The sequence below is a fragment of the Triturus cristatus genome, chromosome 11, assembly GCF_964204655.1.
Source record: "Triturus cristatus chromosome 11, aTriCri1.1, whole genome shotgun sequence".
NCBI classification, from domain to species: domain Eukaryota; kingdom Metazoa; phylum Chordata; class Amphibia; order Caudata; family Salamandridae; genus Triturus; species Triturus cristatus.
The window spans coordinates 275194770-275221974 of record NC_140594.1 but is presented as its reverse complement, the minus strand read 5'-3'; the positions used below and the strand labels follow the sequence as shown (position 1 = coordinate 275221974).

The following is a 27205-nucleotide window of genomic DNA, read 5'->3' as shown; positions in this document are numbered from 1 at the left end:
GGGAAAGGACAAGGAAGACAGCGTGGTTGATGCCATCGTCAAGAGGTGACCTGTGCAGGCCTAAGCCCTGACTGAGGATCGGATCCGGAAGCCATCGAATCTCCTCCACCCACCTGTGGGAAGGATCAAAGGACTCTTACCAGCGCCAAGGATACCCAGCCGCTGACCCTGCAAAGCCGCAAATGTTACTCACCAAAGGCCGCCACAGCAGCCCCCGGGCCCACGAGTGAGATGCGTTCATAGGCTCTGGTTGTGGAATCCCTGCTGGTGCAGGTAAGGCTGGTCGAAGGGCCAAAAGACGCGGGGGCCACGTGTCTGAGAGATAGTGCTTTGGCGCTGGAACACTTGACTATTATAAAAGCAGAGGAGAGGAGCTGGCCTAATGGCCAGGGCGGTCGACCTCGAATCAGGGGAACTGTGTTCGAGTCTCGGCAATGACGCTGAACATCCTGTGATTCTGGGCAAATCACCTGGGGGCATATGTATCAACCGAATTTTTAATCGCAAACGCTGCGATTCGCAAAAAACAGCGTTTGCGATTAAAAATTCGCAAAACGGGATGTATGAGGCCAATCCTCATCGCAAATTTAAGGAATCGCTAATATAGCGATTTCTTACGTTTGCGTAAGCATTTAAGAAATCGCAAATTGCGATTTCTTAAATGATATGTACCACGCACCAAAGCATTGTGACTAATCCTTAAGAAATCGCAAATTTCAGTTAAAAATGCACTTTTTGTAATTTTACAAAGTGCCACGTGGCGCACATACATGCCCTTAGGGCATGTATGTGCGCCATATGCACACACATGCTCATTTCAGGGGTGCATCAGGGTGTCATCATGACACCCTTGCACCTTTGAAATTATTCGCAAATTGCGATTAGGAAATTGCGAATCGCAATTTGAGAATTACTTCCCATTCATTCCTATGGGTCTCCTGGCCCATAGAAATGAATGGGAAGGTATTCCTTAATTGCGATTTCGCAATTTGCTAATCGCAATTAAGGAATTTTAAGAAATGGCTAAAGTTTTGCGATTTTTTAAATACATCCCGTTTTGCAATTCTCAAATAGCGATTCTTTAAAAATCGCTATTTGAGAATCGCAAATGGAGATGTTGATACATATGCCCCTTAATCTCTCCGTGCCTAGCAAAAATGAATGTGCCCTCGTGTAATGCAAGTGGTGCTATGTAAAGCGCTCTGATACCCGATTCGGGTCCATAAAACTTTGTAAAAGAAAATAGTTGGAGTGCAACTGCTGAGACTCGGACTGCTAGTGGGGCTGAATCTGAATGTCACCTATTGAGAATGGGGAATAAATACTACTGCTGGCAAGAAGGAGGTGGGACTCAGGGGCCTGCCTATTAAAACTAGAGCTCTGACCTCAGGAGGCTATGTCTATTGGTTGTGTATGCCATATTTCCGTTTGTATTCTTACTTAATACTGCTTTTGTCATAAAAGAAAGTATTGGACTGGATAGTCATTTATTGCTGCTATTGACCATACTTTGGGGCATATATTTACTACAGAAGTGGCGGGCATGGCGTTAGGCTCCTTGGCTTAACGCCACACTCCACCACTCCTGAAACGCAGTGCTGCACCATATTTACAACAATATGGCGCAGCCCTGAGTTTCCCTCTGCTCTGGTGCTAAATTTAGCAGCCTATCACCAATGCATGCACCCTTGCACCATAGTGCAAGGGTGTCTGCATTCAGGGAAAGATTATTTATGTGCAGGAAGGTGTCCCTTCCTGCACACAAACAATCTTTAAATGGTGTTTTGAAACTTCTATGTGTGCTGCTTAATGCAGAAGTTGCAAAACGACATTGGTTTATTGATTGTTTATGTGCAGGAAGGGAATCCTTCCTGCACATAAACAATCAAAGGATTTGCTGTTTCTACGTATGCTGCACAACGCAGCACACATGGAAACAGCAAAAACGAGGAGAAAATAAACACTTCTCCTCATTGCGTCTGTTTATGACCAGGTTTTCCCAGGTCTTAATTTTGGCGCTGCCCCATATTTCCACTGCCCTTGTAAATAGGGGACAGCATCAAAATCAATGGGTGTTGCGTCGGAACACCCACCACAACACCCATTGCCCTCTTCTTTCACGATAGGTATAGCATGAAAGGGGGCCTTATTTACAAGTCAGCGTTAGGCCACACTAAGTGGCTTAAAGCTGCCTTGTAAATAAGGTGAAGCACATATCGCCACAGGAACGTCACTGAAAGTGATGTTCCTGTGGTGAAATGGGCTTGTAAATAGACCCTTTTGAGTTGTGAGCATGTATCTCCCTCCCACCCAAGAAGCCTTGGACTGCTCAATCCATGCTCCCACTGAGAATTAAGTGCTGAAGGGGAAATTGGCCCAGAGTAGGCCAGGCCCCAGTACATCAGGAGTAAAAGGCCTCAACCCACACGGTTTGGCACCAGTAGCTCCGGGTTGCCCCGCGGCCCTCTGAAACGGGTTCTGATAAGAACCTTTCTATGAGGTGGTCAGAAGAAACAATCATGTCTAGAACAGAAGCCTGTTGCCCCACCTGACATGCATCCTCTGATAATAAGCCCCCCAAGCCCTGTACTTCCTGCTTCAGTCACTGCTTGTCCATCTGTACTATGCTGATTGTAATGTGAGGCACACATGCCTGCACTCTTCATTGCCATGCATCTTCTGCTAGGGTAGAGCTGATGATAGCACATTTCCCTGTGCCAGCATCGTGCACTGCAGTGCACCCCACCTTCAAAAGACACTGATGATCGAGTGAGGTGTGTGCGCATGCACCCTGCACTGCTGTTCACCTTCTTTTCCCGCGACATTGATGGTCATGTGAAGCCTGTGTGCCTGCAGCGCTGTGCATCTTATTTTCAAGCAAAGTTGTTGCTGTGTAAGGCTTGAGTGCTGCACTACCTGCTCTCACACCGCAAACGTCCCCCCTGTTGAGGCACCATCCGAACATCCCAGTCCCTGTACCTCTACCTGCAGCTGCTTCCTGCAGACCCCTGAGACTGATGCTCCTTCCCCCAGCAGTGACTCTTGACGGGGTAACCTCTGCAAATGGCTCCAGTGTAAATGTGCTGGAGATGAATGAACGCAGGCTTTTGTAGCACTAATTACAAAATGGAGTTTGTGAATAGCCCCAAAGGATTTACAGAGCAACAGTAGTACTACACATGAGCCTGTTGCTCCACCCCCCAGCGGTGACTCTTGACGGCGTAACCTGTGCAAGTGCGTCCTGTGTAAATGCTGGAGATGAATGAACACAGGCTTTTGTAGCACTAATTACAAAATGGAGTATATAGCCCCAAAGGATTTACAGAGTAACAGTAGTACTACAGCAATAAGAGGTGTACATGCCATAGAAGAAATTAAAGTAACAGGGCATGTTTCCTTAATAATAATAACAACAAAGTATGTGCATTTTTATCCAAAATCTTCTTTGACATCTATATTTATATTATTTTGTTACCTGTCCTGCCTGAAGCAAACATTTAAAAAAAAAAAAAATGTATATCCTCATTTGCCTCTGACCCCCGCAAACTGTTAATCTGCCGGTCTCCACTGTTACTCGCTATGGAGAGGTAGTTTATTTAGGGGTATTGCCATATCGCCAACCTACCAGTAGTACACCTGCATCCAACCTGTTGCTAACCTCTCGCTGTTTATGAGAGGGTGGTCATGCTCTCTACCAATTTTGAAAAAACCAGGGACCAGAGTTGTAAATAGAACCATCCTTAGATCACTATTATCTGATGACCCAGTGATACCAAGGGGGATCCATCCATCTCGCTTAATCCTAATCATAGGACAAAAAAGAGGACATGATCTTTACAAATTACATGGGCAAATTTAATTATTCTACTGTCTGAGCTGGAAGCCATTTAAACAGACAATCCCAAATTGCTCTCTTCTTACTATTTTTCAGTCTGGCCAAGTCCATTTTGGATGTTTTATAGACTGATGAAAGCCATTCAGAATGTGTGGGAGGCGAAACCTCTACCCATTTCTTGCATATTTCTCATTTAGCCAGCAGAATAGCAAAGAAGGAACTCCTAGTATGTCCAGTGATTTCCATTTGAATACCAAAGTTTATTAGGCTACGGGTGATATGGATTAGCTGTCCTAAAATAGACGTAAGAGTGGAGGACACCTTTTGCCAGAAGTCCGAGATAGCCGGACAAGTCCAAAACATATGTGTGTCCGGAGCCCTTTCCATATTACATTTTTTACATCTTGCCGGTGGATCGTTGGACATCTTGGAGAGTCTTGCAGGGGACAGATAAGCCCTGTGCGTTGTGAAGTAGTGATTTCTTCTCAGCCAGGCTGGCTTCACAACGGGAAACAAAGTGTTATATGAGATCTGCCAAAGCTCAGTACTATCCCCTTCCACAATCAACTCTTCCCATAATTCATCGGCTAATCTGAAATCTCCGTCTATTGCACCCTCAATTGCCCAATAAAAAGAAGCTACCTCCTTCTTGCCTGCTGGCTTTTTAATCAGGAGTTCTTCAAGATCATTACCCAATCCAATCAGCTTTTTGTGATTTTGGGACCAACTTTTTAGCTGTATGTATTTAAATCTCGACATACCCCCTTCCATTTTATCCTTTAATGTTGCCCATGGAAGTAGAAAACCATCTTCAGTTAAGTCTCCCCATGTTGTTAAACCTGCTGTTTTTAATGGTGTGGCAAGCACATCTTTAAGGCAACTAGGAGACCCTGGGATGTCCCACCACAGGGCTAATCTTGAATAATACTCCAGTCCCATTAACGTTTTTATTCTGGCCCATATTTGGGCTGCTCCACAAAACTTTCAGCCTGACCTTTTTGAAAAAAAATGTATCTCCATATTTAAAGAGGAAGCCTTCTTGGGGAAGCTCCGACTGGTCGAGCATTGCTTTAAATAATTTCCAACCATCCGAGTTATCTGAATGTTTTAACAGCATTCTTGAATAGGTTAATTGAAATGCCCATGCATAATACTGAACGTCCGGGAGTGCAAGACCACCCTTTTCCCTTCTCCGTCTCAGTTTTTTCCAGGAGATCCTGGTTGCCCTGTAGGCCCATACAAATGAGTCATTTGCCTGCTGAAGTCTGTCGATCAATTGTTTTGTCGAAATGTAGTGGGATGGTATTAAAGAGAAAGGTTACTCTTGGTAAAATAACCATTTTTATCAAGTTTACTCTACCCAGAATGGTCAAGGGGAGATGAGCCCAAGATTTCATTTGATTTTGGCTCTCTTTAAGAATATTTGAGAGATTCACCTTTGCTATCTCCTCAATACTAGAAACAATTTTAACCCCCAAGTACCTCATATCATCTTTGGTTTGGTAGAGACCCCTTGACAGGTTCCAAGTCATAATTTCAGTTTTTCCTGCAATGACTTCGTAGCCAGTCACTCTGCCAAAATCTTCTCCCAACCTAATGACTTGGGGAGATGATGTATCTAAATCTGACGATAAGATTAAAATATCGTCCGCATACAGGGCTACCTTTCTCTCCCATGAGCCGCTCTTGAATGGTACTATGGCTGGCTCCTCCCTAATACTCTGATCAAATGGCTCTATGTACAGGTCAAAGAAGAGGGGAGGGAGAGGGCAGCCCTGTCTTGTTCCTCTCTTAATGCTAAAAGGCTTTTTCAGATTGCCATTAACTACTAACCTTGCAGACGGGTCACTATATAGGAGTTTTATAGTTCGACAAAACTTTGGGCCAAAATTCAGTTTCTCCAAAACTGCAGCGAGATAGTTCCAATTTACCCTATCGAATGCTTTTGTTGCGTCAAGGATCATAGCCGCCAATAGAAGGGCAAAACTAGAAGAGAAATCGATCGCACCTATCAAATCGTACGTGAGATCAAAAAGGTTTCTACCTTTTAAGAACCCTTTCTGATCTGTATGCAGCAGATCTCCTGCAACTGCTCCTAGTCTGTCAGCCAGGATTCTAGTAAAGACCTTATAATCGGAATTAAGGAGCGAAATGGGTCTATACGACCCGCAATTTGTGGAGGATTTACCCGGTTTCAAGATCAAAGTGATGTTTGCTTCTCCCCACGAAGAAGGTGGTTTAACCCCCTCTACTAGGACTTTATTGAAGAGTATAGTCATATATGGAATTATGGCTTCACCCATAGATTTATAGACTTCCACTGGAAGGCCATCCGGTACTGCTGCTTTCCCAGTTTTGCAAGATGAGAGAGCCTTCCTAACTTCCTGCTGCGAGATTTCTGCCTCTAGATTTTGCCTTTCAATAGATTCCAGAGCTGGAAGATGGATTGAGTTTAACTAGACTCTAGCAGCGATTTTATCTATGCAGTTGTCTTCATCATATAATTCCTTAAAATAAGTGTGAAAAGCATCTCCTATTTTATCCTCATTAGTTGTTGTTGTATTGGAGTCTACATCTTCTATCTCCTTAATCAAATTACGCACCCTGTCCGATTTAGCCTTCCGGGCTAGTAGTCTGCCAGCCCCCTAACCATAGTCAAAATGATCTAGTTTACTAACCGCCCATCTACTGGAGATTCTAGCCTGAACTATGCTTTCCAGAAGCGCTTTCAGAGATTCCAGTTTTTCAACTAATTTTTGAATTTGCTCCTGATCTGCCTCTTCAATTATGTTTTTTTCAATCTCTTTCATTTGACCCTCTATTTGTGAGATTTCCTCCCTATACTTCCTATTTTTATATGAGGTCCTGTTCGTAGCCAGTCCCCTCAAGAAGGCTTTTAGAGTGTCCCAAACCACAATGATATCGGCGGAACCAATGTTAATATCTAAGAAGGATTTATTTTCCTGGGACAAAAAAGTAGTACCCTCTTTATCTAAAAGAATATTTCGATCAAACGACCAAACTCTTTGTTGGGGTTTCCTTCCAAGATCCCATTCCATCCAAACAGCTGTGTGATCCGAAAGTTGAGGAGTCAGATAGCCTATGTCTTTAATATTGCTTCTTAAGTCATTACTGATTAGAATATAGTCTATCCTGGACTTGTGTCTATATTTTTTATTATAAAAAGACACTCCCAATTGGGTACCAGACCTCTCTCTCCAGATATCAATTAGGGCATTTTGCCTCATAATAGATTTCAAAAAGGCTCTAGATTTAGACGGGATATTAGCTCTACTATTTGGTGATTTATCCCATTGAGGATTTAAAACTATATTAAAATCCCCAGCAAAAATTGTTTTATCAGGAAGCCCCAGTAGATGTAAAAAGATTGTTTTTAAAGTTGAAGGGTCATCCTGATTAGGACCATAGTAACCGACTACAGTGATAGGGGTATTCTCTACTGAAATCATTGCTATAACCCATCTACCACTAGAGTCTGTCTTCACATCCTGAACAATAACATTGGCTTGCCTTTTGATTAATATAGCAACCCCCCTGACGTTAGATGACTGACCGGAACAGAGACAGTGTTCCACCCACCTAAGCTTATGACATATTTCAGTAACTTCCTTTTTAATAAGGTGGGTTTCCTGCAGGATAATTATTTGTGCGGGTGAATCCCTCAAATATTGCAATATTCTTTCTCCTACTTTTGACTCGGAGGCCATTTACGTTCCATGATAGACATTGGAGCGTTTTCATGGAGAACTAGGGAAAGAATAAAAAAAAAGCCTAATAGGGCTAAAAGACCAATGAGGATTACTTTTTTTTCTATTTTACCCCTTTGCTCCCTCCCCCGTGCTACCTCCACCTCCCCCCTTAAGCCTACCCCACCCCCCTTAGAGAACCCGACCCCTATTTACCTGGAGAATCCAGGTTCTGCCGGCCGGTAGCTCCATCTCTGCCTTTTTTTTTATTTTAATTTATTTTTTTTCAATTTGTGACAGTGCTTGTGTATGTGTATTTATCAAATATAAAATTTAATTCATATGTATACCTGGTGTATACCAAATATATCTACATCTAGTAATATAGTACTTAACCATCCCCTTCATAGACTTCACTTAAATTTTGCCAGGTGGCTACCTACTATACATGGTTTATCATAGTGTGAAGAAGGATTATTTAAGACTTTCTAGCAGACCATCTGCCTCCTGCACTGTTCGTACATTGTGCATCTTGTTATTTAGCATGATCCTCAGTTGGGCCGGAAATTTAAGTTGGACCACCGCCCCTAATTTCCTAAAGTCTTCCATTCTCCTCCCCAGCTCCCACTGGCGATCCAGAGTGGCACGCGAGAGATCCGACCTAATCTCAAAAATGAAATCTCTTGATTTCAAAGATTTTAGTTTGTGAGCCGCCGTTAGAATTTTCTCTTTTATTTCAAAAGTAAGAAAGTTGATCTGGATCCTCCTTGGCTTTGTACGATTAGGATTTTTCCTATAATGGTCCCTGTGTATCCTCTCGATATCTTGCCTCAATTCCTCTTCTGATATGTCAATCTGCACCACCTCCTTGATAAGGGCTACTATAAAGGATTTTAAGTCCTCCCCTTCTTTCCCCACTGGCACCTTCAAAAGGCGCAATTTATTGCACCTGGAGTAGTTTTCCAGTGACTCCACTCGGTCTCTGAGTGCAGTTTCCTCTTTTCTAAGTAAGGCGATGTCATCTTTAGCTGCTCCCAGTTCTGTCTTGAGTTCTTCAACCGAGTTTTCTAGAACCCCCGTCCTGCAATTCAGAATATCTAGCTTTTTCTCTAGGGTTTCACAAAAAAGTCTAATGTCCCCCTGATTTGCCTCCGAGGTTGCAAAACCCTTTTTAATATCAGATGCCATAGTGAGGAATAAAGACTCTAGCACAGTACCTGGGGGAAAATCATCACTTCCCACCGCCCCTGCACCCGTATGTACATCCACCCCTCCGTGGACCGTAACAGCTTCGTCTCTTCCACCTATAGGGAGAATTTTCAAGCTTGTAGTCTCATTAATTTCAGAGGCTCCTAGTGCCTCTGACTCCTTCGGCTGAGTGAGTTGACCGTCCTGCAGTTTACTCTGCAGCTGTGGCTGTGGCTGTAACTGTAACTGCGGCTGTGACTCTGATAGAATGGAAGAACTCAAAGGTAGGCCAGAAATTTGCGAGGTGTCTGCACTGATTTTCAGTTGAGGGCAAGACTCCGGCACCGGCTGAGGACTCTCAGTTGCCATATTAAAGGAGGAATGAAACTGCACACTGTTTGTCCTGGGAGCTTCACCCTGTTCTACAACATCCAAAACTTGAGGTAAAACCTTAAAATATTACCTCAGCGAGGGAGTTACTTTAACTTTAGCCTCCAAAAGGAGGCCTTTTCTTTTAGTGTTTTTTGGGTCTTTTCCCTTATGTATTCGATAGGGAGAAGAGCTTTTGTCAGTATTCTCGTCAGTATTTTCCGCTAACTCCTCCTCGAGTAGCTGACTATTTCCAAAAGACCTTTTTGGGATATTTTTTGAGGCACTACCCTCCTTGTTTTCTTGTTTCTCAAGATTGGCTTTTGATTTAGTTCTAGCTGTTTTTTTTGGTCTACCTATTTTGCCCGGTTTACCAAGTTTATTCACTTCAAAATTGCCCACAACCACAGCCTCTAACTGCCCTGCCTCCTTACCCTTATAACCATTTCTCATAGGGTCAGAGACAATGGTGGCGATAGAAGTGCCCTTTCTTCTCAGGCAATATGGTGCAATATAATGTCCTGGGGGCTCTCCCGGTAGAAGGCACACTATTACCTTGCATTGGACGCTCCTGGGCCCCGGAACAATCACCGTTACCCCTCTGACCTCCGTGGCCAAACCTTTCTCTGCAGCAGCGTGTTGCTTCACAGCCTCCTTGTCCAGCGTGAAAGCGGCGACTCCCACCGCCTTACAGGCGCTGACTCTGCCGCTCGCGTTCCCGGAAGCAACCCGGGGCAGTCCGACGCGGAGTAGCCAACGTGCCGTCAATCTCCAGCCCCTACTCAGCTCCGAGGCTGCAACGAGGCAGCACGGCAGATCCACAGAGGCACTAACGCACATCGCCCATGCTACCACCAAGTAAGTGTTTAATTTAAAATCAGTAGCGCAATTACGCTGGTATGCACACAGGCATTGCCATAGCCTCCTGGGCAAGCGTGGCGTAGAACATCGACATTAAAGGCAGGAGAGCTTCCAGCACGGCAAGCGACCGCTTAGCTCACGGCCGCCATGTTCTCCTCGGGGAAAAAAAAAGGGTGTCTCTGAAGCAGACATTTTTGCCAACACCACCCTCCAACGGCAAACTTGACTGTTCAACTTCACCAAGTTAAGGATAAAAAGAAAAGATACTTGTAATTTCTGTGAGCTTGCAGTAGTATCTGGTTCTTGTGCTTCCCAGCACAAGAACCAGATACTACTGCAATTGCACAGATACTTGGGGCAATACTTATTACAAGGATTTGCTACCTGCCCTTGAGTCACACAGGCCATGAAAAACTGTAGTAGTCAGTGTAAGTCAGGTAAACACATATGGAATACGTAAATAAATAATGGTGCCTCCCACAAAGTCAGGGCACTCATTAGGGTCCTGGAGAGCGCCCTATGCTTTCTGTGTGTGGCAAGGATATAAAGTACAACTGCACCTTGAATAAATGGTGTCCAAAAATAGCTGTTATAACAGAACTAGAGCTTTTATTAGAATATATTTCACTCTTTTAGTACCTTACATTAGTTTGACAGAGTTCAACAACAGGACTGTACAGAGCAGTACTGTGTAGACTCTTTCACAAAGCTTCAAACTCTCAGTCACAGCTCCTTTCTTCTGAAGAACAATCAGGCATTACCCTCTCGTCCTCCATTGACTGTCCACCTGCGTGTGTCTTACACTACTCCTTGTAGCAGCTGTGCTTTACTCTGCTCTCCCCTCCTTTGTAAATATTTTATCCACCCACTGTATTCCAACAATACCACAGGCTTGTTTCCCCATACCCTCCTCACGTTTATCTCTTTGCCACTATGCCTCAACTCCCCATTTCCCTCTATCGTAGCCTATTCTCCAGTGTGTTCAACATGCTCCCTATGCCCCTTTGATTTTGTTGAAGTCTTCAGTTAACATTTTCTCCTGTCTTTTACCCACCCCTACTGCCATTCCAGTTCTCCACTACTAAGGGCAGTGCTGCATTCCTTCTTTGGTCTCTAATTCCCCTCTGTTTCCCCAATGATACAGCCATATCCTCCAGTTATTTCTCACGTCAGTCCACCAAGACAAATCAGCCTAAACGGGAAGGTTGAGATGTCAACAGAGAAGTAGTGTTGGTGTTACAAGATGTAGAAGTTAGACATCACAGTTGCCAACTCATAGATGCTAGTATGTTTAGAGCAAGGAGGTATACATGTCCACCGAAAGCAAAGGTGCTAAGTCACTTTAAAGATGGCAGCGAGGAGGTAGAGCAGATAACAGCAAAGCTGACTCTGTGGACATACACAAGTGATAATGCCTCTTTAAAAAAGTTTATAAGAGTTTATAAGAGTCACAATGGATAAAGAGGATGCGGTGTGCAGTCAAGAGATGGTGCATTTAATATCATAGGGGTAGTTGATGGTTTCATTCTTCATTCAGCTCCTCCATGTGGAAAGCCGACTTCCATTAACCCCCACGTAGACGAAGGTTCATGTAGATAGTCCCTCCAGGGACAATGTTGTACTCTCCAAGTTTCCTTCCATCTTCCAGCGTCGTTGAGTCATAGCAAAGCCAAAACTGTGAAACCTGGACTCCCTCCCGTCCTTGAACTTGAGCCTTGAACTCGATGACGCCCTCTGATGGCCTAATGGTGTATGGCGACTTGCGGCCCTTGTCTGTCATCAGAGACACCTCAAAAGGAACATCATCTTTCACCACCAGCAGCACAGTGTCCCCTGGTGACAGCTCATACTTTGACAGCTGATCCTTATCCTGAAGCTCCACGTACCCTCCATTCTGGAATCCCAGTTTCTGCTGGTAGGCGGGTACTGCAGTTTTGCTGGCCACCTGAGCTTTTAAGGCTGAGATGGAGATGGAGGGATCAACATCCAAAGTATAGACGGTCCCCGTGAGGAATTTCACGTGCAGCAACATCGCCTGGAGGAGAAAGAGACAAATGGTTATAAAAGGACATATTGAATGCCTGATGGATACAGTGTCTATGCTCGGCTATAGTCACATCACCTTTACAGGATCTAAACCTGCAGTATCTGCAGATCTGTGCACAACCATAACTACACCAGCTGTATGGGATCTCTTATGTAAAAAAAGCATGTTCCTACTTCTCATACCTGAAGGATAATGTTTGCGTATATCTGTGCACAACCATATCAATGTTGGCTATACAGGGGTCTCATCTATCTACGGGTTCATACCTGCTCTACCTACAAGGACTCAGTCAAACAACCTCAGAAACATACATCATGACTTATATCATCTGTTTATGTCAGCCTCCAGTCATACAGGTCAACTCTCAAAAACTTAGTATCTCCCTATCAATTCTATGCAATCTTTTACCTACACCTTATTATAGGTAAAATGGTTCAGTCACATCTGGTTCTGTATGTATTGTCTGGCAATATCTCTCTGCTTGATGTTGATTTAAATCTCCGAGAAGATCACCTAATTACGGTTGCTCTCCCTGTAGTATGACTCTTTGGAATTTAAATATCCCTATTCATAAACCTTTGGTGGCTTTGGGCTAATACATGTATTAAGCCACCAGGCAAATCAAATATAGCACTGCTAAGGGAAATTTAAGAGCTCCTGGGGTCCATAGCTGAAATGGAAAAAGTTTAAGAGTTCTGCACCTGATCAATCAGGCATTACTGAGATTCAGTCAATTCTCTTTGAAGAACAATGAAATGTCCACTAGTTTGCATTCAGCGTATGTACTGTAAACTCCAAAATATAGTCTGCCAAAATCTCAATAATACAAAAATATTTCCCTACAAATATTTTAACCATTTAATACATGCATCAAGTGAAAGTGACTTCCCACTTACTTGAGGACTGGGTTACTTTAGTATTCTACCTCCGGTCCTATCATATTTGAGGGCAAGCGCTTGATGGTGCAATAAGGTGCAGGCAGATACTTTCAAAGAAAGATATTTAGAAGGTCTGTGTTTTGGAATCTTTGTTTTTGGGCAGCCATCGTCAGACCTTATGCGATTAACCGAAAAAGACCTTTCAGAAGCACTAATGAGAGCGGAGCTTAGGGCCTGCTCACGTTCTGATGTACAGTGTTTGATTGGGTAGAGACTGTGTGCTTTCCCTGAAAAGAGTGCTTATATTGCACTTTTTGCATTGTTGGAAAGCTTATGCTTAGTAAAGATGGGCTGAATTGGTTACAGTGAAAAACCAATGAAAAGGCTACAGGCCTGATTTTTTTATTATGAAAAGTCATGATAATGCCAGTAGGTCTAACATATTTATTGTGAAAAGTATGAGTTAGATCAAAAAGCAAAGCAATGGTGGCTATGATACTAAATTTGATAAGCTATATACGTTAATCAAAGGTGCTCAAATGGTAAATATACCATGCCAACCAAAGGTGCAAAAATAGTCTTAGAAGCAAACCTCTAGTGCTGCAAATCTGCAACACTTTTACAGACTCACCCAAAATAAAGTAGTCCAGATGGTACAATTAGAGTCAGAGAATATGCAGTCTGGGTGCAGTAATCCAAAGTCCATTTAATAGTGAAATCTCTGTCATTCTTCCAATTCTTACAATGTAGAGGTATCAATACATACAAAAGATCAAAGGCAGCCCACGCCTTGATTTTCTCGTGTTTGTTTGGACTCTACCTCCATCAACCCTTGGAAGGAAACACGAGACCCTATGATATTTTATCTTCCCTGTTTGTTGATCTCCTTTTGATCTCTTGTTTTTAAGCACTGTGTATGTTTATGTACTGTAGTTGATGAGTGAATGAGAATAAGGATGGTGTGGTTGAACCATGAATGAATGTTGATGTGATTGATTGTTCTAATTGCTTTATGTGGGACCCATATATATGTTTTGTATTGTGCATCCATTTAGTCTTTATGTGAATTTTGATATAAATTGATCCAATATCTGAATTATCATAATAAAATGAATCTAATTTTACAATCAAGTTCTCACTTGTAGCTATGTCTTGATTTCGCCCTAGTGTCAGCCATGGCGTTATTTCCATATCGTTTGGAGCCTAGTTATGCCCATTTGTATCTTATTTTATAGGCAGGTGGTTGTCTCTCTATAGCGTGATCTGATTATGAAACATTATGACAAAGGTGGACCTGGCTTATTTATGGTGAAAAGCATTTGTTAAAGCCAATAAGCCTTTAGCAGTGGATTATTATCAAACTGTATTACATGCCGTAGATAGGCATTTTGTTTCATAAAATCTCGCAGATTACTGTAGCCCGCAAGGGTGCTGGTGTTGATCAGCCCCTCTAACAAACCGTGGGGTTAGAAGATTTTGAGTGTTGGGCTGTTTTGAGGTTGTATATTGTTTTGCCATCTGTCATTTCATACATACTTAGAATTGTATAACTGTATGCATGGTGGTTGCCAGTGTATGCACACTTGATTGGGCCTTTGTTTGTTCTGGTGTAAGGCCGGTGGTAAAGGCTATAGGTCTCAGTGGGAAAGGGTATGTCAGATTCCAATAGGTTTGATTTGTTTATTATGGAAAGGTATGGCAAAGCTAGGAGGCCTGACTTAATTATTATTAGAACATTAGAATGTTGAGCACTATGGAGTGCTCTGGGCTTCTATGGGCTGGTAGAAGCCCGCAGAACAACATTCTAATGTTTATTTCATTCACACCAGCTGCTCCGAGAGACTTTTGTTTTCACCAAATAGAACATTCTGCCCTCTGGGGCAGACTGTTCGAATAGTCTTAGAGCCCTTCTAGCAGACTCTACCGGCCATTATTAAAGGCCCACTCCCTTTTAAAAGGCACTCTCCTTGGGCTTGGGCCTTTAACACTGGAGGTAGAGCCCGCTAGGTGCTAGGTAGAGCCCGCTAGGTCGGGCACTAAGGCTATATGAAAAGCATGTGTTAAAGACAAGATGCTTTTATTGGTGGATTGATACTACACTGTGCTAAAGCCTGTAGGCTGATATTTTGTTACACAGAATTTTACAGATCATTCGAGTAGGCAATGATTTTGGTGTTGGTGACTAATTCAGACAAACTGTGGCAATAGAAGATCTCCACTATGATAATCCTTGGGCATTTTAGGAGGGATTTTATATTGTTTTGACAGCTGTAATTTTGTTCATATTTGTAATTTTATTACGGTATACCTGAGGGTTGCTACACAGACAGAGTGGCTTTCGGTCAGCCCTCTTCTGCCATTGGTCTGTACTAGTGTCATTTGCACTCTGCTTGCATATAGAATGGGGCAATGGTTCAGCTCACTTTAGTCATTGGCTCTTGTGTCTTGTGAGTGACAGCATTTGTATGGCTACAGGTGAACAAACCCTGAAACGGTGCGTTCTTCGGTGCCAGGGAAGGTTGGCCTTTTTCTCCTTTTGTAGGACCCTTTTAATTTCTTTCCTCCTCCTCTTTTTATTTTTAGACCAAACTACCGCTCCCCAGACAGTGCTAGTGGCGAACTGGCTTCTTGCTAATTTCATCGCCAGTGTACCATTTCCCACATGCCCTCTGCATCTAAACCAGGAAATCATCATCCAATGATGTGTATCAATGTTTTGCCCTTCCACGATGGCCAACACATTGCTTCAAAACATGGTAGCCAAATTGAAACTCTAAAACAACAATACACTATGTATAGTACCTTTGCACAATGGCCACCTGCTTCTTTGTTGAATTGTATTTGTTAAGGTAAGCATATGCCCGCCTTATTTAGGTTGCTCAATGTTTTCTTTTTTCTACTTTTAGTCTTCCATATGTTGTTCGGCCTGTGTGTTTTATTGTCGTTTTGCAAAAGGGTGAATGCAAAAATGGGCTAGTGGGTGAATGAATGAGCACAGGAATGGGTGGCAGAGTGCAAGAATTATGACTTATTGAGTGCCTAAACTCATCCATGACTTAAGAGTCGATTCATTTATAAGCCAGACCTAAAAGCATTGCCAATGTTTGTTTTGTCTGCAGTGTAAGTTTTCTTGTGCTACCAGTGAGCAGTGTGGGAGCAGTTTATAACAAGGATGTCAAGGACTTGTGGAGATGATCCTGGTGTGAAGCCCACACCCTCTGTCCAAGCTCTGGCCTTTTGGATCCAGATTTTGGAGCGGTCATAGAAATGAACCACCTAGGTGGGCATTGCCAGCTTACAGGAAATGCTGGCGGGATACGTTGATAACATTTAATAAGAAAGCTGCCATTTGCCAAACCTCAACGTTTGTTTTTTAGCCCTGATGAGGTTGAAAGGGCCCCTTGAAAGTGCTTCAGCCCAGGTCCTGCGTATAGTCCTGGAAGTCTCCTGATGCTGTGTGTCTCTTGCCTGCTGCAGAGATGCGAGTCATGCCTCGCTGTGCTGGGGGTGGTGCTCCCCTTCTGTAACCCTGGAAGTCTCCTGATGCTGTGTGTCTCTTGCCTGCTGCTGAGATGCGAGTCATGCCTCACTGTGCTGGGGGTGGTGCTCCCCTTCTGTAACCATGGAAGTCTCCTGATTCTGTGTGTCTCTTGCCTGCTGCAGAGATGCGAGTCATGCCTCGCTGTGCTGGGGGTGGTGCTCCCCTTCTGTAACCCTGGAAGTCTCCTGATGCTGTGTGTCTCTTGCCTGCTGCAGAGATGCGAGTCATGCCTCGCTGTGCTGGGGGTGGTGCTCCCCTTCTGTAACCCTGGAAGTCTCCTGATGCTGTGTGTCTCTTGCCTGCTGCAGAGATGCGAGTCATGCCTCGCTGTGCTGGGGGTGGTGCTCCCCTTCTGTAACCCTGGAAGTCTCCTGATGCTGTGTGTCTCTTGCCTGCTGCTGAGATGCGAGTCATGCCTCACTGTGCTGGGGGTGGTGCTCCCCTTCTGTAACCATGGAAGTCTCCTGATGCTGTGTGTCTCTTGCCTGCTGCAGAGATGCGAGTCATGCCTCACTGTGCTGGGGGTGGCGCTCCCCTTCTGTAACCCTGGAAGTCTCCTGATGCTGTGTGTCTCTTGCCTGCTGCTGAGATGCGAGTCATGCCTCGCTGTGCTGGGGGTGGTGCTCCCCTTCTGTAACCATGGAAGTCTCCTGATTCTGTGTGTCTCTTGCCTGCTGCAGAGATGCGAGTCATGCCTCGCTGTGCTGGGGGTGGTGCTCCCCTTCTGTAACTCTGGAAGTCTCCTGATGCTGTGTGTCTCTTGCCTGCTGCTGAGATGCGAGTCATGCCTCACTGTGCTGGGGGTGGTGCTCCCCTTCTGTAACCATGGAAGTCTCCTGATGCTGTGTGTCTCTTGCCTGCTGCTGAGATGCGAGTCATGCCTCACTGTGCTGGGGGTGGTGCTCCCCTTCTGTAACCCTGGAAGTCTCCTGATGCTGTGTGTCTCTTGCCTGCTGCTGAGATGCGAGTCATGCCTCGCTGTGCTGGGGGTGGTGCTCCCCTTCAGATGCGAGTCATGCCTCACTGTGCTGGGGGTGGTGCTCCCCTTCTGTAACCATGGAAGTCTCCTGATGCTGTGTGTCTCTTGCCTGCTGCAGAGATGCGAGTCATGCCTCACTGTGCTGGGGGTGGTGCTCCCCTTCTGTAACCCTGGAAGTCTCCTGATGCTGTGTGTCTCTTGCCTGCTGCTGAGATGCGAGTCATGCCTCGCTGTGCTGGGGGTGGTGCTCCCCTTCTGTAACCATGGAAGTCACCTGATTCTGTGTGTCTCTTGCCTGCTGCAGAGATGCGAGTCATGCCTCGCTGTGCTGGGGGTGGTGCTCCCCTTCTGTAACCCTGGAAGTCTCCTGATGCTGTGTGTCGCTTGCCTGCTGCTGAGATGCGAGTCATGCCTCGCTGTGCTGGGGGTGGTGCTCCCCTTCTGTAACCCTGGAAGTCTCCTGATGCTGTGTGTCTCTTGCCTGCTGCTGAGATGCGAGTCATGCCTCACTGTGCTGGGGGTGGTGCTCCCCTTCTGTAACCATGGAAGTCTCCTGATGCTGTGTGTTCCTTGCCTGCTGCAGAGATGCGAGTCATGCCTCACTGTGCTGGGGGTGGCGCTCCCCTTCTGTAACCCTGGAAGTCTCCTGATGCTGTGTGTCTCTTGCCTGCTGCTGAGATGCGAGTCATGCCTCGCTGTGCTGGGGGTGGTGCTCCCCTTCTGTAACCATGGAAGTCTCCTGATTCTGTGTGTCTCTTGCCTGCTGCAGAGATGCGAGTCATGCCTCGCTGTGCTGGGGGTGGTGCTCCCCTTCTGTAACCCTGGAAGTCTCCTGATGCTGTGTGTCTCTTGCCTGCTGCTGAGATGCGAGTCATGCCTCACTGTGCTGGGGGTGGTGCTCCCCTTCTGTAACCATGGAAGTCTCCTGATGCTGTGTGTCTCTTGCCTGTTGCTGAGATGCGAGTCATGCCTCACTGTGCTGGGGGTGGTGCTCCCCTTCTGTAACCCTGGAAGTCTCCTGATGCTGTGTGTCTCTTGCCTGCTGCTGAGATGCGAGTCATGCCTCGCTGTGCTGGGGGTGGTGCTCCCCTTCAGATGCGAGTCATGCCTCACTGTGCTGGGGGTGGTGCTCTCCTTCTGTAACCATGGAAGTCTCCTGATGCTGTGTGTCTCTTGCCTGCTGCAGAGATGCGAGTCATGCCTCACTGTGCTGGGGGTGGTGCTCCCCTTCTGTAACCCTGGAAGTCTCCTGATGCTGTGTGTCTCTTGCCTGCTGCTGAGATGCGAGTCATGCCTCGCTGTGCTGGGGGTGGTGCTCCCCTTCTGTAACCATGGAAGTCTCCTGATTCTGTGTGTCTCTTGCCTGCTGCAGAGATGCGAGTCATGCCTCGCTGTGCTGGGGGTGGTGCTCCCCTTCTGTAACCCTGGAAGTCTCCTGATGCTGTGTGTCTCTTGCCTGCTGCTGAGATGCGAGTCATGCCTCACTGTGCTGGGGGTGGTGCTCCCCTTCTGTAACCATGGAAGTCTCCTGATGCTGTGTGTCTCTTGCCTGCTGCTGAGATGCGAGTCATGCCTCACTGTGCTGGGGGTGGTGCTCCCCTTCTGTAACCCTGGAAGTCTCCTGATGCTGTGTGTCTCTTGCCTGCTGCTGAGATGCGAGTCATGCCTCGCTGTGCTGGGGGTGGTGCTCCCCTTCTGTAACCCTGGAAGTCTCCTGATGCTGTGTGTCTCTTGCCTGCTGCAGAGATGCGAGTCATGCCTCGCTGTGCTGGGGGTGGTGCTCCCCTTCTGTAACCCTGGAAGTCTCCTGATGCTGTGTGTCTCTTGCCTGCTGCTGAGATGCGAGTCATGCCTCACTGTGCTGGGGGTGGTGCTTACCTTCTGTAACCCTGGAAGTCTCCTGATGCTGTGTGTCTCTTGCCTGCTGCAGAGATGCGAGTCATGCCTCGCTGTGCTGGGGGTGGTGCTCCCCTTCTGTAACCCTGGAAGTCTCCTGATGCTGTGTGTCTCTTGCCTGCTGCAGAGATGCGAGTCATGCCTCGCTGTGCTGGGGGTGGTGCTCCCCTTCTGTAACCCTGGAAGTCTCCTGATGCTGTGTGTCTCTTGCCTGCTGCAGAGATGCGAGTCCTGCCTCACTGTGCTGGGGGTGGTGCTCCCCTTCTGTAACCATGGAAGTCTCCTGATGCTGTGTGTCTCTTGCCTGCTGCAGAGATGCGAGTCCTGCCTCGCTGTGCTGGGGGTGGTGCTCCCCTTCTGTAACCATGGAAGTATCCTGATGCTGTGTGTCTCTTGCCTGCTGCAGAGATGCGAGTCCTGCCTCACTGTGCTGGGGGTGGTGCTCCCCTTCAGATGCGAGTCATGCCTCGCTGTGCTGGGGGTGGTGCTCCCCTTCTGTAACCATGGAAGTATCCTGATGCTGTGTGTCTCTTGCCTGCTGCAGAGATGCGAGTCCTGCCTCACTGTGCTGGGGGTGGTGCTCCCCTTCAGATGCGAGTCCTGCCTCACTGTGCTGGGGGTGGTGCTCCCCTTCTGTAACCATGGAAGTATCCTGATGCTGTGTGTCTCTTGCCTGCTGCTGAGATGCGAGTCATGCCTCGCTGTGCTGGGGGTGGTGCTCCCCTTCTGTAACCATGGAAGTATCCTGATGCTGTGTGTCTCTTGCCTGCTGCAGAGATGCGAGTCCTGCCTCACTGTGCTGGGGGTGGTGCTCCCCTTCAGATGCGAGTCATGCCTCGCTGTGCTGGGGGTGGTGCTCCCCTTCTGTAACCATGGAAGTATCCTGATGCTGTGTGTCTCTTGCCTGCTGCAGAGATGCGAGTCCTGCCTCACTGTGCTGGGGGTGGTGCTCCCCTTCAGATGCGAGTCCTGTCTCACTGTGCTGGGGGTGGTGCTCCCCTTCTGTAACCATGGAAGTATCCTGATGCTGTGTGTCTCTTGCCTGCTGCTGAGATGCGAGTCATGCCTCGCTGTGCTGGGGGTGGTGCTCCCCTTCTGTAACCAGGGAAGGATCATCTATCATTCAAATTGTTGACTGGCTTGTTCATCTGGGGCGACACTGTTTCCATCGTCCTCCTTCTACCCCCTTCATGAGCGCTATGAGGCGTCCCTGGGTGTCATGCAGCGCTATGCAACACCCACATACAAATAAACGCTACCCTCCCATCATGCTTCAGAATTATCAACCCTTCACCTCTGTCTGTGCCAGGAATCTGGGGTGAAATCCCTGTGATTAGGGATGAGGGGGGTGCATTTTTTTAATTGAGAATGGAACTTTGAATGTTTGGCAATGGAATGTTTGTTTCTACTGCCTCTTTTTGTGGGTTTTTTTTTAGTTTGTCCATTTTGTTAAAAGTAACAAGCACTGGCAATGAAATTCGGTTCGGCTTTTGTATCGTTAAAAGGTTTAACGAAGCTTCAGCATCACAGAACTGAGCTGCAGCACGAAGACAGGTACAGAATAAATGGCAGCCGTGCAAACTTTCCTAACAAGCAATCACTGGCAAAGACAATCGGTCTGGGTTTACTGTGACAACCCTGCTAACACTGGCATACGGAAAATATGGTTAGGCAGGAGGACACTGGAGACAGACCTGCTGGCTTTTCCAGTGCTTGCTAGTGGTGCTGTTTGCATGGTATTGGGAGTGGTGATATTGGTATTTGGGTTGGTGGTGCTGAAGTTAGTGGTGCTGTGGTGTTACTGGTTGTGGTATTTGTGGCAGTGTACTGTTATTGGTGGTGTTAGTGCAAGTGGTATCAGTGGTGGTAGAATTGGTAGTGGTACTGTTGGGTTTTACTGGGAGTCTGGGACTGGCGGTGGGGTGGTAATCATGGTGATAGTTGTATTGTGATGGTGGTGGAATTGGGGGTGGTATTCTGGTAGTGGCAGAGTGGTATTAGGCCATCCCAGGGTGATGAATAAAAAACAATTAGGAGGTGGGTGTACGAGACGTACACATTTGAATGTGCAGGCACCTGGTTGGAACCACCACCCATGCCACACCACCAACACCACATACATCACCACCTTGGTAATAACACACCCATTACATATTAAACTTTAAACAGCCCTCCTATGTGATAAACAAAATAAAATTTGGAGGCCATGTTTGATTTAGTATTGCACTTGAATTATTGGCATAAACAATCAAACATTGTCTCGTGCAGTAAAAATAGATTTATTTTTCTGCATGCAACACGTATCAGACAAAGAATGGAAAGTAACAAAAAGTATGATGGTTGAGTGCACATTGCTATATGAGAACTCCGTGTTCAGTGTTTTCTGTACTTCCATTGTACTTTGATTAACCTGATTTGGGGCATTCTCGGTTTTAGCAAATTAGAAAACATAAACAGATGGAGTTAGTGCGAGTTGCCCAGGGTCAAGCACCTTGGTAGGGACGAAGGGATTTGACCTCAACTCTCCTTGTTAAAGTCAGCTGCCAAACCGCAAGATCACACCCACTGGCCCTGAAATCCCCGTTGTTATACAAAAAGGTGTTTAATCGTTTGTCTGTCGGGCAAACACCTGGTCTGTCCTATCGGCGACCACGACATATTAGTGATGCCGCGGGGTACATGTTGTTCCAAAGTCGTCTCTCTCCGAATCCAACTTAGGGAGGGTGTTTGCTTAGAAAGCATTTGTTTTAAATTTCAGAAGTACAGTTCGTGAATAAAATGAACGCTGACTTACTATTTTACAGGTGCTTCGTGGGTCCTTCGTATGAATTGATACTTTTCTCGCCCTTCCTCTGTCTCTGCTTGACCGCGTCTCTCTCAGTGCGTCCACATCCCCGGTGTACATCGCTGGTGCCCTGCGCCCCTCCGTTATATAGGCGAGGCCGGCTCCCGCGTGACGTCACTATGTTTTGGGGGATGCGCGCGCGAGGAAACGAAACTCATCTCTGAGCAGGAAAGCGGAGTTTTGCTTTCCATCTTCCCCTCCCTCTCTTCTCGGCTACATTTTCTTACCTCGTTTTGTTCTCTTTTTCTATCTTGCCACCCTTTTGCCCTTCTTTATTCATTTATGTGCTTCTCTTCCTCTTTGTTTCTTTCTTCTCTCCGCTCGCTCATTCTTTTTATTCCTTATCATGTTCCTGCCCTTCCTTCTCCCCATCATTTCATCATGCCTTCCAAGTCAAGTCAAAATTCTCTTTATTCAGCATTATGCCTTCAAAGACACTCAAAAATATAAAATAAATAACATTACAGTAACAGAGTAAACACTACTCACAAGGAGATGATAGAATGTCCATTTAAAACGTTTGTCATTATAATAAAAATTAAAACAATAAAACCACACACCTAATTGTACTTCAACCCATCCACCTATGTGTGTGTGCATGTTTGTGAGTATAATTGTTGTGTGTATGTCTATGTGCATGTTATCAATATTTACGCCTATGTGTTGCCTCTTTACACGGATGCCTGCATGGATCTTGTATGTATGTAATGGGGGACTGTGCACGCAAGCAGGCCTGAATGTCTGGTGGTTTGTGTGGATGAGTGCCTATGTTTACATAGCTCTGTGTGCATGTATGTGTGTCTGTTATGCACTATTTTCTTTTAAAACGTGTGTTTGTATCTGGTCTCTGATCACAGTAACACGAAGGTGACCCGGGGATCTCAAAAGCAGGGAAACTGATGCCAAATACAACCTGAAGGAACCAGAATGACTGCCCTCCAGCCAGAAAAGGGAAGACACGAGAGACCTACGCACCCTAACAAGACTGCCAGGCGCCGCGTCCCATAACATGATAACCACAACACTGTGGTCACCAGGCACTACATGGAAGCACTTCCCACACTCTAACCAAACTCTTACCTTTTCAGACACTAATTCGTCGGACTCGGACTATAATGGCCAAGGAATGGGTGAAAGACCCGCATACAATGAAAGAAATCAGAGAGGGACGTATGTAGATCAATACCAACGAATACAGTCACCCTCCCCTTTTTTACAGAGAGGCAGCGGACAAGGCAGGATCAAGTTTCCGAGACCAGAGAGGAATTTTTACCAACAGATGGAACCACCACATCCGCAGCCATATATGCGGACAAGAAACCAGCAATATTGGAAATCATAGAAAGTACCAACAATAAGACAGATCTTATACCTACTTTTAACCTTTCTGAGTACAAACTATCTTCAGAAGAGATAAGCCTACTAAGTAGAGGACTCTCTTTTGTCCCTAGTACGCATCTAAACCTTTTTCGGCTGAATCAGGCTATGTTCTCCTTTCTTCGAATAATTAGATTGAAAAAATATTTTTCTTTAATTGTAACTGAGGTGCAAGATGTCAACTATTCAGGATGCAAACCACCCTCAACATTTACACCGACCCTAGAAATGGTGGGCCCTGAAGTTGACATCTTTGAAAAATCTGTAATTAAAGAACTTCAGAAAGTCACCAAGTTCATTCTTAAACCCACTCCCAATCTGACTTTTAAAGAGAGAGAAGCCATAAAATCCTTTCAAAATAACCCCCACATTACCATCAAACCATACGACAAAGCCAGAGGGATAGCTGTAATGGAAACAATTAAATACACAAATAAAATTCAATCCATGCTACATATTCCAGAATACTATCAGCAAACTAACACTAAGGCTTAAACTCAACTAAAGACACTGATAGACTCGACTACATCAAAGGCATTTATAGATGGATATATTTGTCAGAAAGAATTAGATTTTCTCAACAACATTAACACAGTGACACCTGCAATATTTGGGGTACCAAAAACCCATAAAAATAAATCAGACCCACCACTTAGTCCAATTGTGTCTTCCATTAACTCATGCACAGAACCCCTGTCCCAATATGTGGATGCTTTTCTATGTCCTCCAACCACCCAATATGCATCATACATTAAAGACACGGGGCACATGATAGCCACACTGGAGCACAAGCCCTTCAACCATGAAACTCAGTTGTTGGTCACCCTTGTTATCGAATCTTTGTACACTAACATCCCCCAAGACCTGGCCATAGAGTCGGTGGCAGCTCTATTGGCCAGAGTTCCTGTGGAGAGACCTGATGGATTCATTTTAGAGTGTCTCCAGATTATGCTGCGACACAACTATTTTGAATTCAAAGACGCCCTATACCATCAAATCAAGGGGACCAGTATGGGAGCATCTTGTGCCCCCCGTGTAGCGAATATCTTCATGGGAGAGTTTGAGCGCAAATATATTTTCAACAAAGTAGCTCCTTTCTATGAGAATATAGCCCAATGGCATAGATTTATAGATGACATTTTCTTCATCTGGACAGGAGATGAATCTGATCTTTTAGACTTTATATCCTGCCTCAACTTGAGTGATGACAATCTTAAATTTACTTGCAAATACTCAGCAGACAAGGTGGAGTTTCAAGACCTATGGATCATGGGCAGACAAGGGCAGCTAGAAGTTAGCCTGTTTAGAAAACCAACAGCTAACAATACTATCCTGGAACACAGCAACTTCCACCCGCCATGTCAAAAAGACTCTATCCCTTTTGGGGAATTCCTAAGAATTAGGAGAAATTGTACTAACATGAGAGACTTTATGTTACACGCAGAACGACTGCAGGAGAGTCTCCTACTTAAAGGACACCCCAAAAGATTAGTAAGCCAATCACTAAAACAGGCTAAATAAGAGATGCCCTTATTAATGACAAACCCAAAGAATCCTTAGAAAAGCTGGTATGTGTAGTGGATTTCTCAAATATCAACCATAAGATCAAACAAATATTAGAGAAAAACTGGAAGATACTCACTGTAAATGAAGAAGAGCAGCCTTTGCAGAAACCTATGGTAGCATACAGGAGGAATCCCAATTTGAAAGACAAATTGGTACATAGTAGATCTAAATGCGTGAATAACACCAAACAGACCACCATTGATGGATTGCCACCACCGACTGGTAACCACAGGTGTGGTAGCTGCCATGCCTGTAAATCCGCGATCACCACTCAAATGTGGACGTACGGAGACAAATCAGGCAAGCTCAATAAAATGACAAACTGCAGAAGTTCAAATGTCGTTTACCTGATCCTGTGCCCGTGTGGGCTAGGCTGTATAGGGGAAACTTCGAGGGATTTCCGCATTAGAACCTCGGAACACAAATCAGCCATAAGAACAGAGAAACTACATGCACCCCTAGTCAAACATTGTCTTGAACTCAAATATACAGAAACAGACCTAAAATGGTTGATTCTGGAGCGAGTGAAACCAAGACCAGGCAAGGATCTAGACAAAATGAGAAAACAATGTGAGACATACTGGATTTTCTCTCTTGATACGGTTCGTAGAGGTCTTACTTAATACTATCTGTATAGTATCAAATTTGACCCAAATATTCTTCATAGGACCTTAATACCTTAAATAATTCCACCCTGGGAACATCCATTGGGATAACCCTCATATTGGGAATGGAGCTATCCAGTAGTGTCTCCTTTTGTAACAATAGAAAAAATTGGAGACACCATTAAGATATGGGAGCACAGATGTTTCTTAGTGACTTACTAAGTTATCAATATACAATGATCATATTATCGTGAACAGAATAACATGTACTCCATCATAACTAAGGATTACTTACTGCCCACTTCAATCTGGCGCCTCGCATGCGCTGGTGTAGAAAAGACCTTATCCTTTGGCACACCTTTGTGTGTGCATCAGAAGGAGCATGATTTTGGGGTACTCTGTAGCCAGAAGTATAATGACATTGGTGCTGATTCGATTTCCCAAGGTTATCTAGGTGTCTGACGACAATGACGAAATAAAGTTTACCAACATACACAATTCCGTTTTCTCTTCCTTTTTTAATCTCGCATCGATATCTTATGAGCTGGTTTTAACTATATATTTACATCCCTGTAGTTAGTTTTCTATGTCTCTTACCCACAAGGTACATTCTCCTACTTAATAGCCATATTTTAACCATTCCAGTATGGCGCCATTGATGCAAACACATTGGAGGGTGATCCCTCGGAACGACACAATATCGCGCAATCTCGTTAATTTGTTGGCGGTCTTGCTCCACACATGGGGAAACTTTTCAGGGCTACACGTTTTGAGTTGCACGTGATGAAAGTGGAATAATCAGTGAGATCTTTGCCTATAAGGCATAGGCATTTTTATCTAAATGTCCTTCTTGCTTTGCCAACTGTGCGTACCGCGTAAGTTAAAAGTATAAAGTTTTCCTCGATTTGTTTAAGGGGGGGTGTATATCTTTGCTTATGTAAGACATTCAACTGTGAGTCTTGCCTACCCGCAATATGTGCGTATGATACGAGAGCTGGTCTATCCGTTTGTTTCCATCAAATAAGAGCTCACATTATTGCCATTTGTGAGATGTGACTAGTGAATATGAACACATACTGATATGATGTGGGTCATGTCATCTCTTCGCTAATTACCGCTCTAGATCGTGTGAAAACCAAGTGTATATACACATGGTTAGATACGCTTGACAACTAATTATCCAGGGAGCGATTAGGTACACGCTCCCAGTAGGGAGTAAGAATCTATACTGGCATATTTTAATTCTAATATTACCTCTAACAACAAATTAAGAGCTAGTAGGTCAAAATATGACATTTACTACCTTTATGCCAACGATGTCCATAATTATTGTTTTTTAGAAATATTTATTTGGAAGAAACCTGGATCAGAAAGATAATAGGTCCAATTGGACCCATGGACAATCATGCATCCAAGCTAGTCGCTCGTATTACGACCACATAGGTAAGATACCTTGCACACTGTAGAACATCAGTTGTGTTCAATTTCTCGACAACACGAACCATATAGAC

The 27205-nt window shown here is 45.1% G+C and overlaps 1 protein-coding gene across 1 annotated transcript; it reads right to left on the bottom strand.

The window, feature by feature from the left end:
- Positions 1–10547: 10547 nt before the first annotated feature.
- On the bottom strand, positions 10548–22223 carry LOC146784014 (ubiquitin-like protein ISG15). Its single transcript, XM_085633865.1, has 2 exons — positions 22096–22223; positions 10548–11995 (listed from the first exon to the last, which is right to left on the bottom strand). The coding sequence occupies exons 1-2, from the start codon at positions 22204–22206 to the stop codon at positions 11525–11527; spliced, it is 582 nt and encodes a 193-aa protein (XP_085489991.1). The 5' UTR covers positions 22207–22223; the 3' UTR covers positions 10548–11524.
- Positions 22224–27205: the final 4982 nt, after the last annotated feature.

Coding starts and splice junctions, on each gene's coding strand:
- LOC146784014 (XM_085633865.1), bottom strand. CDS start 22,206: ATGTACACCGGGGATGTGGACGCACTGAGAGAGACGCGGTCAAGCAGA. Junction 11,996..22,095: donor CACGAAGCACCTGTAAAATA/GTAAGTCAGCGT, acceptor TTTCTCCTCCAG/GCGATGTTGCTGCACGTGAA.